This window comes from Sphaerodactylus townsendi, linkage group LG14 (genome assembly GCF_021028975.2).
Source record: "Sphaerodactylus townsendi isolate TG3544 linkage group LG14, MPM_Stown_v2.3, whole genome shotgun sequence".
Taxonomy (NCBI): Eukaryota; Metazoa; Chordata; class Lepidosauria; order Squamata; family Sphaerodactylidae; genus Sphaerodactylus; species Sphaerodactylus townsendi.
In genome coordinates this window covers 43104138-43120383 of record NC_059438.1, presented here as the reverse complement: position 1 = coordinate 43120383, position 16246 = coordinate 43104138, and the positions used below count along the sequence as shown (strand labels likewise).

The window sequence follows — 16246 nt, the reverse complement described above, 5'->3', positions numbered from 1 at the left end:
CCGGGGTTGCCCCTGGCCTACCCCCCCCCCCCCACCACCGCACTGGCATGGTTGCCAGTGTAGCTCCCTGTCAGTGCCCACTTCTGGGTTTGGCTGCTGCAGACCTGTGCAGTGCCCAGACACTGGCCCATTTGCTCTCTCTACCGGCATCAGTACCCCTTACTCCAGCAGAGGGAGCAAATGCACTGGTAGGACCCTCCGCCACTCCCTAATGCTGTTTTGGTGTCCCCCCAATCTGGTTTGGGCTGTTAGATTTCAGTCAGATCCCCCTGTACATGCCCCTTCCACTTCATATGTTACACTTTTACAGGTAGTCTAGTGACTCTTTTTTGACAGTAAAAACAAATCTGGGGGAGGCCTTATTACAACCCATCCCAGGGGGAGGCCTACACTGAGGTAAAGTGTATGAGTGGAAAAGCCTCTGGATGTGGTCTGAGGTGGCGAAATGGTGGATAAGCAAAGTGCAGTTTCCCATCTCAGCCCCCATCCAAAGCAGCTTTTCTGCTTAATTTTTTTTAAAAAGAAGCCATGTTACAATCTGTCTGTGCATAGCATGTCGTGTGGGTCCCTGTTTCTTGTATGGTTGTGTCTGCCATTTCAGCCCTGTTCTCCGCTGTCCCATTTGGGTTCAGAGAAGCTTTTGTTAATACCCTGTGACCACGAACATGAAGTGGAATGGGAGGCAGCTCTGATGCTCGCAGACTCTTCCTCTTCTCTTTCAAAAAAGGGGGAAATTGACATTTGAGACCTGTTACTGTTTGTACTGCCAGAGTAAAGATGAATTTGTCTTGATTAGCCACACAACTGTGTTCTTGTATTTCTGGCTGATAATAATTGCCTTAAGTTCATGATGCGCGTTAGAAAATGCAGAAAAACCACATGAAGGTTACCTGGATTACTGGGGAAAACATATTACTTTTGTGAGTGAGTAATCCCATCATTTGAATCATGTAGTCATGATGAAGGATTTTGTTAGATGTCTGTGAATCAGGTTATTGACTCATAGAATTACAGACCGCAAGGGCAATCCAGTTCAACTCCCTGCCATTCAGGAACACACAGTCAAAGCACACCCGGCAAATGGCCATCCAACCTCCGTTTAAAAACCTCCAAAGAAGGAGACACCACCACCCTCCAAGGCAGCATATACGGCTGTCAGACAGCCCTTACAATCAGGAAGTTCTTCCTAATGTTTAGGCAGAATCTCTTTTCTTGTAGTTTGAATCCATTACTCCATGTCCTAGTCTCTGGAGCAGCAGAAAGCAAGCTTGCTGCATCTTCAGTATGACATCCCTTCAAATATTTAAACACGCCTATTATGTCACCCTTTAACCTTCTGTTCTCCAGACTAGATGTACCTGGTTCCTTAAGTCTGTTTTCATAGGGCATGGATTCCAGACCTTTTACCATGTTGGTTGCCCTCTGGACCCATTCCAGCTTCTTGAATTGTGGTGCCCAGAACTGGACATCCTATTCCAGGTGAGGTCTGACCAATGCAGAATAGGTGCAGCCCAGAATCGCATTGGCTTTCTTAGCTGTCACATCATTCTGTTTGCTGTTGTTCAGCTTGTTTGTCTACTAAGATTCCCAGATCTCTTTCATATGTACTGTTGTCAAGCCAGGTATCACCATCCTATATCTTCACATTTCATTTTTTTCTGCCTAAGTGTACTACCTTACATTTCTCCATGTTGAAATTTACTTTACTCGCTGCTTTTACGAGCGAAACTACTCCCGCCCACAGCCCCCAAAGCAGGTTCCCACGAAGAGAAAGTCAAGCTTCAGGCATATATGATAAGAGCAGACAGCAAGGTCGAAGAAGCCAGCCATCCCAGGCACGCAGCCCAGTTCGTGGGATGCTATCAAGGCCAGGCTGGCTGAGACAGAAAACAAAAATCAAACCACAACCTTACACTACCCCTCCTAATTTGCTGTCATCTGCAAATTTGATTAGCATGCCCTGTATTCCATTGTCCAAGTCATTGATAAAAAAATTGAATAGCAGTTGGCCCAGGACAGAACCCTGCATTACCCTAAAAGTCACTTCTCTCCAGGATACAGTTGAGCCATTGGTGAGCACCCTCTGGGTTTGGTTGGTCAACCAATTACAAATCCACCTAACAGTAGCTTTGTGTAGTTCACATTTTACATTTTACTAGCTTTTGATCAAGAATATAATGGAGGACCTTGTCAACGGCCTTATTGAAATCAAGGTACACTACATCCCACATCATTCAATAAATAAGATTAGTCTGGCATGGCTTGTTTCTGAGAAACTCAAAAAGGAATGCCACAATCACTAAAAGTCACCAAGTGCTTACAGACCGTTTAATGATCTGTTTAAGGATCTTTCCTGGTATTGACTGGAATGGTCAGGCTGACTGGGTGGTAATTGCCCCCCCCCCCCCTCCCCGTTGAAGATGGGGACAACATTAGCACTCCTCCAGTCTGCTGGGACTTTCGTTCTCCAGGAATTTTCAAAGATTATTGCTGTGGTCCTGAGATTATTTCTTTTAAAACCCTTATTTATTTATTTATTTATTTATCTGTCTGTCTGTCTATCTAATTTATAAACCGCCCACCCTCAAAAGGCTCTGGATGTAGTTCATCAGGATTTGAGACTTGAATTCATTTAGAGTCACTAGGTATTCCAGTACTTCCTCTCTATCTATTCCGTGCTGGATTTCTCCTATGGTATCATCGCTTCCATTTCCCCCAGTTTGATCATTGTTCTCCTTTTAAGAAAAGACCAAGGCAAAGAGTAGTTCTTCTTTTTCTCTGTCTTCTATTAGCGTTTTGCTGTCTTCTTCACACAGTCATCCTACAATTTCCTTGTTCTTCCTTTTGCTACAAACATAACCAAAAAGCTCTTTTTATTATTTTTAACCTCTCTAGCAAGCCTGAGCTCTTTCTGAAGTTTATCCTTTTTCACTTCTTCCCAACATGTTCTGATTATTTGGTTGAATTCCTCTTTAGGAATCCCCCCCTTTCCATTTCTTGTATTTGTCCCTTTTAAATCTTAGCTCAGTTCAAAGTTCTTTTGGACATCCATTTAGACACTTCCCCCCCCCCCCCCCCCCCCCATTACTGAAATCAGCTTTCTTAAAGCTCAGAATTCTCGTCCGACTATGCTTGGCATCCCCTTTCCACTGTGTAACAAACTCCATGAGAACATGGTCACTCCCAGGTAAGGATTCCACCCCTTCTACCCATTATCCAGGTCATCACAGTTGGTTACGATCAGATTTAAAATAGCTGACTCCCTTGTTGCCTCTTCCATCTTCTGGACAATGAAACTGCCTGCAAGGGAAGTGAGGAATTTGTTGAACTTTATAGTCTTGGCAGAGTTTGACTCCCAACAAATATCAGGATAATTGAAATCTCCCATTACTCCATCTCTCCTTGCTGAAAGTTTGATCATCAAATCTTCAGTCTGGCTAGGGGATCTGTTATAGGGGATCCTTCCCCTACATAACTAAGCTTAAAGCCCTCTTGATCAGGTTTATAAGCTGCTTAGCAAAAATGAACAGTCAGTGGGCTTGGTGACTTTTGTCAGCCTCCCTATTACATCATGGATTTTTGCCCTGGGGAGACAGCACACCTCTTGAGATGTCCTGTCAGGCCTACAAATCACTGCTTGTGTACCTCTCAGCAGGGAATCCCCTACCACCACCACATGTCTCCTCTGGGGCCATTCCATGTGCTGAATCTTCCAAGGTCACTCACACATTCTCTGGTTGATTCCTCACTGCAGAGTCAACTAGATTCGACCTGGTTCCCTGAAAAGGAACTGACCTAGGTCGACTCCATTGTTACTCCCCACAGCAGCCGAGTTCGTCCCACCAGAGCTGAGCTCAGAGGGCGGGATCACCTCAGCGCCTCTTCTGCTCTTTGTTCCCGATTGGCTGTCGTGTTACCATGGGAAAGTGAACGTGCGTCTTGTTTTTTTTTACATAACGGCAACATAGCCACAAATCAGTGCTCTATGTAAAAGCAGCACTTAAACCTGTGCTGTTTATATGTATGGCCATTGCTTCATATACAAGAAGGATTTTTTTTTAAAAGGGCGCGCTTTTCCCCACCGCAAGTCTTTCGTTCTGAGCATTCCCAAAACACTGAACTGTGATCGGCTGACCGGAGGGAACAGTTCCTCGCTGATTCCCCACTTTACCGGCTTCGAACTGAGTTTGACCTAGGTTCGCTGAAAAAGTTGTACCTCCCTGATGGAGTCGGAATTTGACAGTTTGAAGGGGTGAAGTTGGGACGGAACCGTGTCGAACTCAGCGGCTGTGGGGAATACCTAAATCAAACCTAGGTTGAACCTAGGTCAAACCTGCCAGTGGGGAATCGACCTCTGAGGACTGACTCTATCACATGGGCCTGTTCCTCGTTACAACTGACAAGTGAGAGAACTTCACATCGATTTTGTAGCTTTAAACTCACAGAACGATCTATGTGCCACATTCTTCCAAATGTCTACCTCCCATGTTTGGGAACTCCTCTCTTCCTCAGAAACATCCCCTGTCTGCTCCTGATCCAGGACAGTATGTTCCACCATGTCCAATAAATCCTCATGCTTCCTAATGTGCTGAAGAACAGATCCCCCTGCCTCCAGATGCTGGAGCTTCTATTCCAGTAGGGCAACCAGCTTGCATTTGCCACATCCTCCAGCAAGAAAATACAGGTGACTGCAGCAACTCCCTCCCTTGCCATCCACATTCAGTGGTCTACAGGTCTATCAAAACTAGGACAAAGAGGCTTAGAGACAGCTTCTACTCTAGAGCTGTGGCTATGCTAAACTCTGCGGCTTCTTGTTGATGTGTTTGGGGCTGTGTAGGTATGGGTGGAGGAAGGGGAAAGTGAGGATGGGGTATGAGTCTGAAATTGTGTGCATCAAGGAATGCTGCTGTAAATTTCGTTGTGCGTGCACAATGACAATAAATGCTTATTCTTAGTGTCAGAACTCCCCTGCATAGACAATGAAGCATTTGAAAGTTCAAACGTTTTATTTCTGATGACAGGTTGAAAGCAAAAGACTGTTCTGAGCTCATCCCTCAGAACAGTTTGATAATATTCAACAGTGTCCCCCCCCACACACACACACGTGTGAAACAAACAGACCATCATTCACTGAAACAGTTCTTCCAACCCCAAGGTTACAGATAAGACACCAGCGGGAGAGAAACAGCAAAACAGCAGATAGAGCTTGGCACAGCATAGCTTCCCAGTAACACCCCATCCCCCATGACAGACATCCTGACAAGTAGTCCTAAATATACCTGAAACAGAGCTCTGGGCCTTCCCCACAAAAGTCTCCCACTAAGCCATCCCCTCCCCTCCACACACAGATGCCTTTTGCCCTACTCACCTGAGATTTTCAGACCTGACCAAATGTCTAGCTGAGCCAAAAGGGATAACAGGCACCACAATGTGAAAACCTGCGAACTAATTATAGGTCCCAGGTCTGATCCTCAGGCTGATCCCCTTAGAGAGACTCTTGGCTAACTGTTTGTCCCCTAGTTCTATTCCCCTTCTCAGTTTTGTTTATTCCTGAATATATAACTTTGTGCATCTACTATTTAATGTTTATGTACAGTAATTTAGTGATTCAAGAGAACGTAAGACTTCTGAAACTTGGACCCTCTTCTACATTTTCTCTACTATCAGGGACATCCCAAATCACTGGGCAACTGTTTTTTAGGCAGGTTTGTGGAAACTTTTCTGTGCAGGAGCAAACATCCTGCTGGTGGGTAGTAGAGAAATTTTTTTTTTGCATGAGCACAGCTTATTTCCATTATCCAGCTGCCTCCTGGCAACAGAATCCAATTGACATCTGGCAGAAGCTGGACTGAAGGACAGAAACTGCTAGCTGCTACTTGCAGAATTCTTTTTCAAGGCTGAGACAGAGCCAAGGACGCAGGTAAGGGAGGGTTCCTGGGTTCAACCCCCCATTACATGTCCGAAGCTCTGCCCCCCGTTTGTGGGTTTTTTGGTATTTTTGATATTTTTAGTGTTTTTTCAGTTTTTGGCTTGTAGACAGCGCAGACTTTAGACTAGCAGCACCAAAATTTCAGGGATTTTTCGGGAGACTCTCCTGATGATACTGAAAGGCAAGAGGTATATTTGGTATATATAATCCTATCAAGCAAAGTAACGGAAAGAAATGTGGATTGTGCAGCACGTCAAATTTGAATAGTTATCTATCAAAAGACCAGCCTTTTTACCTCAGAAGTTCATAATAACATAAGAACTTTACTTAACCTGAGAGAGATATTTACATTATATACACAGTATCACATAATAATAGTTACATACACGCTCATGGTTAGTTACAATTTGATTGTTACAATATCTTACAGTCAGAGCACTTTTATATATCACTAGCAGGGCCCGGCCACACGTTGCTGTGGCAATTGTCTTTCTCATCACAGTCCGCAACCCACACAGATGTCCATGCAGGTCCAATGATCTGCACATAGCCTTTTGGGGTGGTCAAATGGAATCCCTATTTTCCTTTTCAATTCACATTGTTATATGGTGGAGTCTTGTTTTTTAGTATAAGGTAACCCTTTCCATTCCACAATGGAACTGTCCAGAGTGCGAATCCCGCTGTCCATGAGGCTGGTTGACATGCACAGTCCTGGCTTGGGTAAGGCAGAACTGGGGCAAGCAGGCTATCCCAGTCAGGCAGCAGATCAGGGTGGTGAGGCGCTCAGATCGAGGCCAGCTCCCTGGGTTCTTAAAGGGCCATGTGCAAAAGAAGCAGAGCCAGTAGTGTTGGTTCGCCCCCACCCCGTGGATTTTCTTAGAAGAGAGCTGTGGCAAATATGGGTGAGGAAGTGGGTAAGTGGTGGTTGGATGTGAGGGAGGGCAGAGTGTGGTGTGTGAGGATGAGATGGGTGTTTATGAGAGTGTGTGTGTTGTGTGGTAGCAGTGGGTGAGGCACAGAGTGAAAGTTACCTGTGTGTGAGGGGGGGAACCCCACCTGACGTCTCACATGGCAAAGTGTGTATGTGTTTCACTTTCACTCGTATTACCTAACAGTATTACCTATTTACTGTTTTCACTGCTCATCTCTGGCCATCTGCACGGACATTGTAAGGGCATACCGAGCCCTCAGGCCGCAGACAGACATGCTGCCCGAACATTCTAAGGGTGACAGTTAAACACAGCCAGCTTCATGGCCTGGTGCGCCAGGAAAAAGATGTTTTACCTGGCTCAGGTATGGACTTTTGGTGATTTGAAGGTCCGATTACCTGCCCACAACAGGGAGGGACGTCCTGTGAAAATTGGGGGACGATCCGTCCAGCTGTTTCGGCGTTAGGGCGTGACTAACAAGGTCACTGTTAGCTTTTTATATATATAGATTTGGTTTACAGAGCACATCTTAGTTATTCAGTCATTCAGGGAGTCTCCTAGCGTATGCTGAGGGAACAGAAACACTACCAACGGATTTTAACTGTCACCTTTGGAATGTTCGTGCAGCTTCCCAGAATTCTATGCTGCTTCTGCTGCTGCTGCTTGCAAGCAAGGCTGGAAATTCCAACAGATACCACCCAGGTTTGGTGAAATTTGGTTCAGGGGGTCCAAAGGTATGGACTCCCAAAGGGGGTGCCCCCATCCCCCATTGTTTCCAATGGGAGCTAACAGAAGATGGGGGCTACACCTTTGAGGGTCCATAACTTTGGACCCCTTTAACCAAATTTCACCATAACTTTGGACCCCCTGAACCAAACCTGGGTGGTATCATCAGGATAGTCTCCCAAAAAATCGCTGAAAGTTTGGTGCTGCTAGCTTAACAATTGCCCCCCTGACAGCAGGTACCCCCCAAATTTCCTCAGATTCTCCTTTTAAATCCACTCCCTTCAGCATGGATTTAAAGAGAGAATCTGAGACCCCCAGTTTAAACATTGAAAGTGATGCTGTTTCAGGGTGGGGGATAATCCACCCCAAAACAGCATCACTTTCAATGTTGTTTTAACTGGGGACCCCAGATTCTCCCTTTAAGGTGGATTTAAAAGGAGAATCTGGGCTCCCTAGTCTAAACACCATTGAAAGTGATGCTGTTTGGGGGTGGATTCCAGAATCACTGTGGCCGCCCATGGGTGGGGGGAGCAAAACTCAGATTTTGCACCAGGCTCCATTTCCCCTAGATATGCCTCTGCCCAGTGGGGAGGGCAGAAAGGACTGCCAGCTGGGAGCCCAGCTGGTGGGGGGGGGGCAGGGGAGTCTTCTGTCCCTGGCCTCGGAGAGCTGCTTTTATAAGCACTGAGACCAGGGGGTAGGGCTTGAAATGGGGCCATGCCCCCAGGGCTGGGTGGGGGAAGGCCCCCCCGAACCCACCTTGTAAAAAATCTATACCCACATCACTGGACAGAGGGAAGGTCCTAGCTTCTGTTTACTTTCTGGCAACACTAAATTATTCCTGGGGTCTTACTCTTTGCAACTCTCCTGTAAGTGCTTATGCCTTCTTTGAGGGGAGGGGGCAGTATTTTAAACCATAGTTTGAAAACTTTATTTCAGAGGTTAGCGCTAGCCATATTGGTCTGCAGTGGAACAGTTAGATTTGAGTCCACGAAGAACTTAGAGACCAACAAGACTTTCTGGATATAAGCTTTCAAGAGTCAAAGCTCCCTTCATCAGACTCACCTTTGAGAACTTGTGGCTTGCTGCCTCAGCTCTGTGGGACAGATGGGAAATCTGAGAGACTGACAGCTGGTGTTGAAGGACAGGATTAAACCAACTTGTGCCTATGTGCTGCCTGGGCACTTTTTCCTTGTCTTCTCCACTGGATAAATCTGAACCACTAATTTCTGCTTACTACTAAGGACATTCTGCTCAGGAATCCAGTTATGGACTCCTTGTTTCCCCTCATTACTTTCTTCTCTTCCATAGGTGAGGGTGCCAGATATGGCAGAAGTTATGACCTTTACTTTATGGCTCTTCCCGCAGCGGTACAGCTGGTTCACACATTAGCTGTCACAGTGGGGTGGGGCTTTTTCATGGTTTCATATTTTAATAATAAATGATTGTCACATGGGTTGAGTGAAGAACACATTTTGATCATATCTATCCTGCATTCTTGCTGATGTTAGACTTTGAAACTGTGGTAGAATTGCCATAGTTTACTAAATGAGTGAACAATCCGTGGGAATTATTGTAAGATGAAATTTCTGCTTCAGCATGATCCAGTGTTTGTGTTTAGGACCCATGTAGTAGAAGAAGAGTTTGGATATATATCCCACCTTTCTCTCCTGTAAGGAGACTCAGGGTGGCTTACAAGTTCCTTTACCTTCCTCTCCCCACAACAGACACCTTGTGAGGTAGGTGGGGCTGAGAGAGTTCCAAAGAACTACATTAGCATGGCATTCATCCCCTGCCTTGTGAAGTATTGGATTTTCATATTATTCCTTATACTGTGTGCTACAAAATGCCAGTTTCCATGTTGGTGTGGGTGGATCGCAGAGTGTCCAAGCTGAAAGCAAGCCTAAGGCAAAACAATCTGTTTGCAGAGATTTATGAGTTTCTCCAGTAATATAACCTGGACGCCTCATAACAGGGACATGAATCTTTGATTATCCCACCCTGCCAGAATACTCCGTTAACGCAATGGAATCTGTAGAACTCCTGAGCACCACACCTCGCTAAGATGCTTTTTGGAAACTCCCTGATACTGTGATCTTGAGAAAACATGTCTCCAAAACAATTGCCTCTTCCTTGCATTTCCCCCACCTCTCAGATACAATCTCCCTAACAACAAGATCCCTTCCTGATTCACTCAAGCCTCAGCCAAATTTGAATACTCAAGGCAGAGACTTTAGGAAGCACCTCTGCATAAACCATTCAAGGTATCACTGATATAATCTAGGACCAATTGGCCCCATTGTCCCAGGGAGTAGAACAATAGAACTGCTAATTAGCTCAGCCCTGCAACCCAGCACAGGCAAGAAATGAAACCTAATGCAAAGGGTCTCTTTTCCCGCCAAACTAGCGATCCACCCTATAAAAGTCCCGCTCACCTTAGGCTCAGTGCTCATTTCTAGCCTGAACTTCCCTTGGTTAAGTTGGTGTGAGACATGATATATCGTCCTTCACTTGGGTCCCTATGCTGGCATAGAGATCCTTGCCTTTTTCTGGAACTTATCAGCAAATCTTTGGTAACGTATAAGTCCCCTGCTTCCCCAACTCCCATTCTATCATCCAACCTATCTTTTCATCCCTGTTTATATACTTAGGAACTGTGTGTATGTGCCTTAATGTCTCACTGTGTGATTGTTTGCAACCAAAACTTATTTAAAAATATTTAAACTGCAATTTGGTCTTTTGTGAATTATCTGCGGATACGTTTCAAGCCGTTTCTGGTATAGTTGTCTAAAAAGATCCCCTCCCAGCCTACCTCTTGCATTGCCAAGCTGAGTAATTCCCCATTGCTATATAAAAATAAGTTCATACATTGTTAAGCTGGGTAACAACTATGACTAGCCCAAGGTCACCCAGAAGGAATGCATGAGTGTGGAAACACATCTGGTTCATCAGATAAGCCTCCTCCAGTCAGGTGGAGGAGTGGGGAATCAAACCTGGTTCTCCAGATAACTAGTGCAGTAACTAGTGGCTATTTTGCATTGGCAAGCTGGTATTACCTTTAATCTGCAAATGCTCTGGTCACTTCCCTCACCTTCTGAGTGTTGGCTGGTTGACTGATATTGCAGCACTGATGTGGCATCATCTGAATCTGCAGCTTTTGGTCTAGACATTTCTCTTTGGAGTTGACATCTGGCTTCTTTCGCAACTGGAACACACTATGTGATGTATATTCCCATGAAAGGAAGAATACAGGGCTATGTCAGTGTGGTGAAAGTTGATCCCTTGAATCTAGGGAAAATATTGATGCTTGCAGAGACACAGAAAAGGGCATTAACTGACTTAAAAATCCTCTTGTTTCTAGATGCTTGGGCTTGATGGATCTCTGGTTTTTTTAGTAAGTGAACTTTTACTGTATTAAATGTTTGCTGAACTGGGATTGTGGCTGAGAGTAACTCTGTTGTGTCTTCATTTAGGTAATAGAATCCAAAATGTGTTTAATTATATGGGAGCATTGGGGAATACAGTGGAACCTCGGTTTTCGTTGGTAATCCGTCCGAAAAAAATCGATGAAAACCGAAACCGATGAACACAGAGGCAAACTTTTCCATAGGAATCAATGTAAATCCAATTAATCAGTTTTAGGCACTCCAAAAAACATACCAAAAACACATTTTTGGTGAATAAACATAATGTTTAATGCTGAAAACAGTAACAAACAATAACACTAGGACCAGCTTCAGAGCCAGTGGACCGGTGTCACACCAGAAAGCTGTCCAAAGAGATCTGTTTCTGACGCCTCTTTTAAGATTTGTCTGAAATGGGGCAAGACATTGTCATTAAAGACATTGCATGGCCTGCAACAGCTTTGTCTGGGTGATTTTTCTCCACAAACCCCTGCACCTTACTGCAAATCAATGAAAACCAAGGCAAATTTTTCACTGAAAAAATCAATGAAAACCAAAACTGATGAAAACTGAAGGCAATGAAAACCGAGGTTCCACTGTAATCAGTATTGATGGGAATTCAGTGGGAATTTCAAGTAGAGATGGCAGTACTCAAACTGATTCCTGTTTCCCTTTCTCCCCTCAGGAACATGTCTTCTGGGTGGTGTCACTAAACACACTATTTATACTTGTCTTTGGTAAGTGATTATATTTGCTAAAAACTGCTGATTGAATGCCCAAATTAAAATGGTGTATTAGTTTTCTGTTGACAAAATGGCAGATTTTTAAAAAGTAATTCCCACAGTTCATTTGCACAACTTTTTTTGTAACCATGGTCAGCTTTTGATTGCCAACTAAACTAATCTTGACAGTAATCAACTCTCCCTTAACATGAAATATATCACAGGTTCTTGTATTTTACATGGACCTGGGAACTTTGCTTCCCCTTTTCACCATAGCTCTCATCCCACCTGGCTTCTGTCCATGCCAGTCCTGGTATCCCTAGCATACCCTTTCTGGTAGTCCTCTCTTTTTCACCAGTGGAAAAGCTGGTTGGATCCAACTCAGTTGTCTTACCCATTGCAAAGAAAAAGGACAAAAAGACCACCTGTTACTTGCAGAAATGTAGCCATTTGATTATTCTTAAGAACTTTCTTTAATAGACATGTACTCTACCTTTCTGCAGCACTTGAGTATACATCCCTTTCCCCAAGGTATGTGTGAGTGTTGCGAGAGGCCCACCCATTGAGACCTCTTGAGAAATCCACATCTGTTATGATTGTTATTTCAGTCGCTTTCATGAGAGAGAAGCAATTCTGAGTAACGCAGTTATGACTCCAAGCTAGTTATTATTGAAATCCTAAGATTAAAAAAGGAACAGTTTTAGCAGAACTGAAATACAGGGATAACATTTCTCTGCATCACAACTGTGGTAGTACTTGGAGGTCGCCCATCCAAGTTCTAACCAGGTCTGACCCTGCTGAGTGCCTGAGATCTGATGGGCAGTGCAGGTCAGGGCAGGCTGGGAGGGGGGAATCTAAAGGTATGTTTTATGATGAACCAAATGTTATACGTTGTGTGAATCACTAAGTGCTGAATTACTTGTGCTACTTGTATAGTAGACTGAACTAACTGAATATTTCTATCCTTTGGCAAGCTGAGGATAAATTACTAGTTTTAAGCCATAGTATGATAGTAAGGGGGAAATTGTGTCTAGACTGAGGATTCTCTGAAAACCACTCTGGTAACCAGCTGCCACTACTTGGTACCTCTCAAGCACATCTGGAATGGTCCTGAGAAGGTTCTCTCTGGCATGGAGTCAGGGCAATAATAAAATGACAGTGGAAACCTGGTAACCCACTATGTAGTTCCTTTGTAGCCCAGCACACAGGGGAGAGAATCTGAAAAATAGGCCAGAACTGTAAACTATACTATGCAAAAAAACCCCAAAAATCTTTATTAAAAAGCTTATTATAAAAGAGAGCAAGAAAAAACAGAAAAGTGTGGTTGAGTTCAAAAGAAATAGTGGAGAAAGGGCAAAAACAAAATCAGGGGAAATGTCACCTATTAACAACAGTGCAGATATGTTAAAATAAAAAGCAATGCACTTGAACTAAACAAGCTAGGTTGTAACAAGCTCCTCAAGGCATGTACATAGTTCGTTGCAGTAATAAGATGTTGGAGGAGTCCTTAACCCCTAACCAACCGCATGTGGAGTCAGTTTCCGCTGAACACTGAAAACTGAAGACAAGGTGAAATCTCAAAACGTCTAGGTATTTCTGGTCAATGGAATTGTACCAAAGCAAGTCTCCTCTCTAGATAGTTTAGTGAACCCCAACTCTGATGGGGCTGTGGCTACTGGAGATTTATCAAATGGAAGTGAATGGGTTGTTCTAATGTAAACCCCCAAGAGTCCAAGATCTCAGACACTCTAGGTGGCGGCCTTGACCCACTAAGGTTTAAGAGTTTCTGTTGCAAGACTTGTCAAAGTGAGCAAGCTCTTCTGTTCTTTTTTTCCCCTAGCATTTTGTCCTTATCACATCGGCCATTTCTCTATTGTTGGGCTGGGTTTTGAGGAATATGTAAGTACATCCATTTTGCAAGTTCAGAATAAAAAAGAATGCCTTTTTTCATAACAGTATGATTATTTAAATGTTTATTTTAAACATCTGAATTGGAAAATTTGCTGGAAAATTCATATTTTTCTGGAAAAAATCCACCCCACTGCCTACCTCACAGAATACTTTTGAGGATAAAATGGAGGCCAAGAGAACAGCCTGAGCTGCTTCAGGTCTCCATGGGAGAGAAAGCAGGGGATAAGGGAAGTACATTGTTAAATAAGTGTTAAGTGATGGTGCTGTTGGAACTTACGTGTAGCTGAAAGCGTTTTGTCCTCTTTAGGTTCAAGCATCTCATTTTGAAGGCCTCATCACAACAATAGTTGGCTACGTGCTTTTGGCGGTCTCACTGATTGTTTGCCATGTATCCTTTCATAAGTTACCTACTTGCCTGTGTGGTTGCTGTGTGATCAAAGGACGCTTGCTATACATACGTTATTCCAGGAACTGGAAGGAGTGTTCTGTTCTGTTCTGCTTCATTAAGGAATTGACTCATGGATCTTTTAACAGTGCTTAAGAGGTTAGGAGCACCTGTTCACTGTATGCTTTAATTGTAGTTAAGTGCTTTATCAGAGTTGAGATAATTAAGGTACCGTTGTAATAATTTGATACCAGTTTCATACTCTTCCTTCAGAGGAAACTCTAATTAGTCTTAACCATGTTATGAGGCCTCACCACAGTGTTTGACACGGTCAGTTCTGACCTATTGACCTACTGCCTTGCTGAATCTGGGATTCGGGGTGCAGTTTTGAAATGGCTGCCTCATCTCTCCAGGACTGGAGACAGCAGGTGGCATTAAGGGTGGGGGAGAGATGTCTCAGCAGCATCCCCTTGTTTGTGGAGTACCGCAGGGAGCTACCCTCTCCACAGTGCTGTTGAACATCTACATTTGGCCCCTGGCACAGCTTGTGCAGAGCTTTGGGCTAAAGTGTCATCAATATGTTGATGATACCCAGCTTTTTCTGTTGATAGTGTGGCTGAGAAAGAGTAGACTGAGGCTCAACCCATCAAAGATGGAGGTCCTATGGCTGGGGCCAGGGGGGAGCTGGTGGAGGGTTTCCAACTGTCACGATTTTACAAGGAGGCTCCACAATCTGCCTCAGCTGTCAAAAGCCTTGCTGTGACTTTGTAGTCCTCCCTATCTATGGTCACATGCATTGTGAGAATGGCCTTTTTCCATCTTCGACAGTTGGCCCCCTACCCATCCTGCTCAGACCTAGCTACGGTGATCCATACAACAGTCACCTCCAAGTTGGATTACTGTAACTTGCTCTACGTGGGCCTGCCCTTGAGACTGATCTGGAAGTTAAAACTAGTCCAGAAGCAAGATTCTTCACCAGAAGGGAGCACATTTCACCTGTGCTACACCAATTGCATTGGTTGCCAGTTGAATTTTGGATCATGTTCAAAGTGTTAGTTTTTTACTTTTAAGGCCTTAAGCAGTCTGGGGACCTAGTATCTTTGGAACCAAATCTCCCTATAGTACCCATATAGGACACTTTGGTCCTCTATCAGTAACCTTCTAGTGGTCTCTGGCCCCAAGGATGTGAGATGGGCTTTGACCAGAGCCAGGGCTTTTCTGGCTCTGGCTCTAGCCTGATGGAGCTCTCTGTCAGCTAACCTTAATCAGTTCCCCAGGTCCTGTAAGACAGAGATGTTCCATCGGGTGTTCGGCTGAGGCTACCCACTGTCCACTATTCCAACTTGCTGCCTTCCCAACTACCAGTTCCCAACTATCAGTTTTGGCTATTGATGGTCAACCGTTCACCTCCCCCCCCCCCTCTGTTTTTCTTTTATGCTCTCTTTGTTCTCCCTGCTCTCTGATAATGTGACATAGAAGAACTGTTGAGATGGGGAGATATACATTATCAGTCAGTTTAGGTAGCTGCTGTGTATCATTTCGCCATCAATATATTAAATTTGGTTTCAGCATTATTATCAGTTTTGTAAAGTTTTATTGTATTCGTTTTAACTTTTTGCAAGCTGCTCAGAGCATCACCTTGGTTGGGAATGGGCGGGATATAAATTTAAATAAATATACAGTGTATAAATTTAAATATACAATGTAAAATTAAAGATTTGGAGGGGTTTAACACTATGTGGTAAACTATGTCTATCTCAGGGCAAATAGCTGCAGATTAGCCATCTTTTGAGAAGAAAAAATGTTCTAATTCTGCAGTCTACAACAGCAAGAACCTTTATCAGGCATATAAATACTGCAGTCTGTTAGGTCTCGTAACCTTAAGCCAATAAATGGACTCTGAAGTATTGATCAGTAGCATTTATTGAATAGGCATCAAAGCACCACATTTGGCAAAGCCAGTTCTGACGAAGCTGGCACTCACAGTCCCCTTTATTGCCGTGGAGCACCCCCCTCCTGTTTTCCCAAGAGTTTGTGAAAAACAGTCTTTGGAGCTAAGGTGACTCAAGGTCAGCAGCAGATAGAAAAAGGAAGCCACCTGGCTTCCTGCCCTACTAGATAGCAGAGGTAACACAGTTCCCTGAACAGCAGTACCAGGGGAAGCCTAGTTGTCTACAAAGAGTGTGAAGCCATAAAGTAAAGATCAAGGAAAGAATGCACAGATGGCAGTGGATATAGCA

At 44.1% G+C, this 16246-nt stretch overlaps 1 protein-coding gene across 1 annotated transcript in view; it reads left to right on the top strand.

Annotated features, from left to right (window-relative positions):
- Positions 1-16246, top strand: part of LOC125443630 (E3 ubiquitin-protein ligase MARCHF6) — a 101783-nt gene that overhangs the window by 51924 nt on the left and 33613 nt on the right. The window contains exons 9-12 of the mRNA XM_048515869.1: positions 10946-10978; positions 11674-11725; positions 13551-13609; positions 13929-14009. Of these exons, the coding sequence (XP_048371826.1) occupies positions 10946-10978; positions 11674-11725; positions 13551-13609; positions 13929-14009 (225 nt within the window). The remainder of the gene's footprint in view (positions 1-10945; positions 10979-11673; positions 11726-13550; positions 13610-13928; positions 14010-16246) is intronic.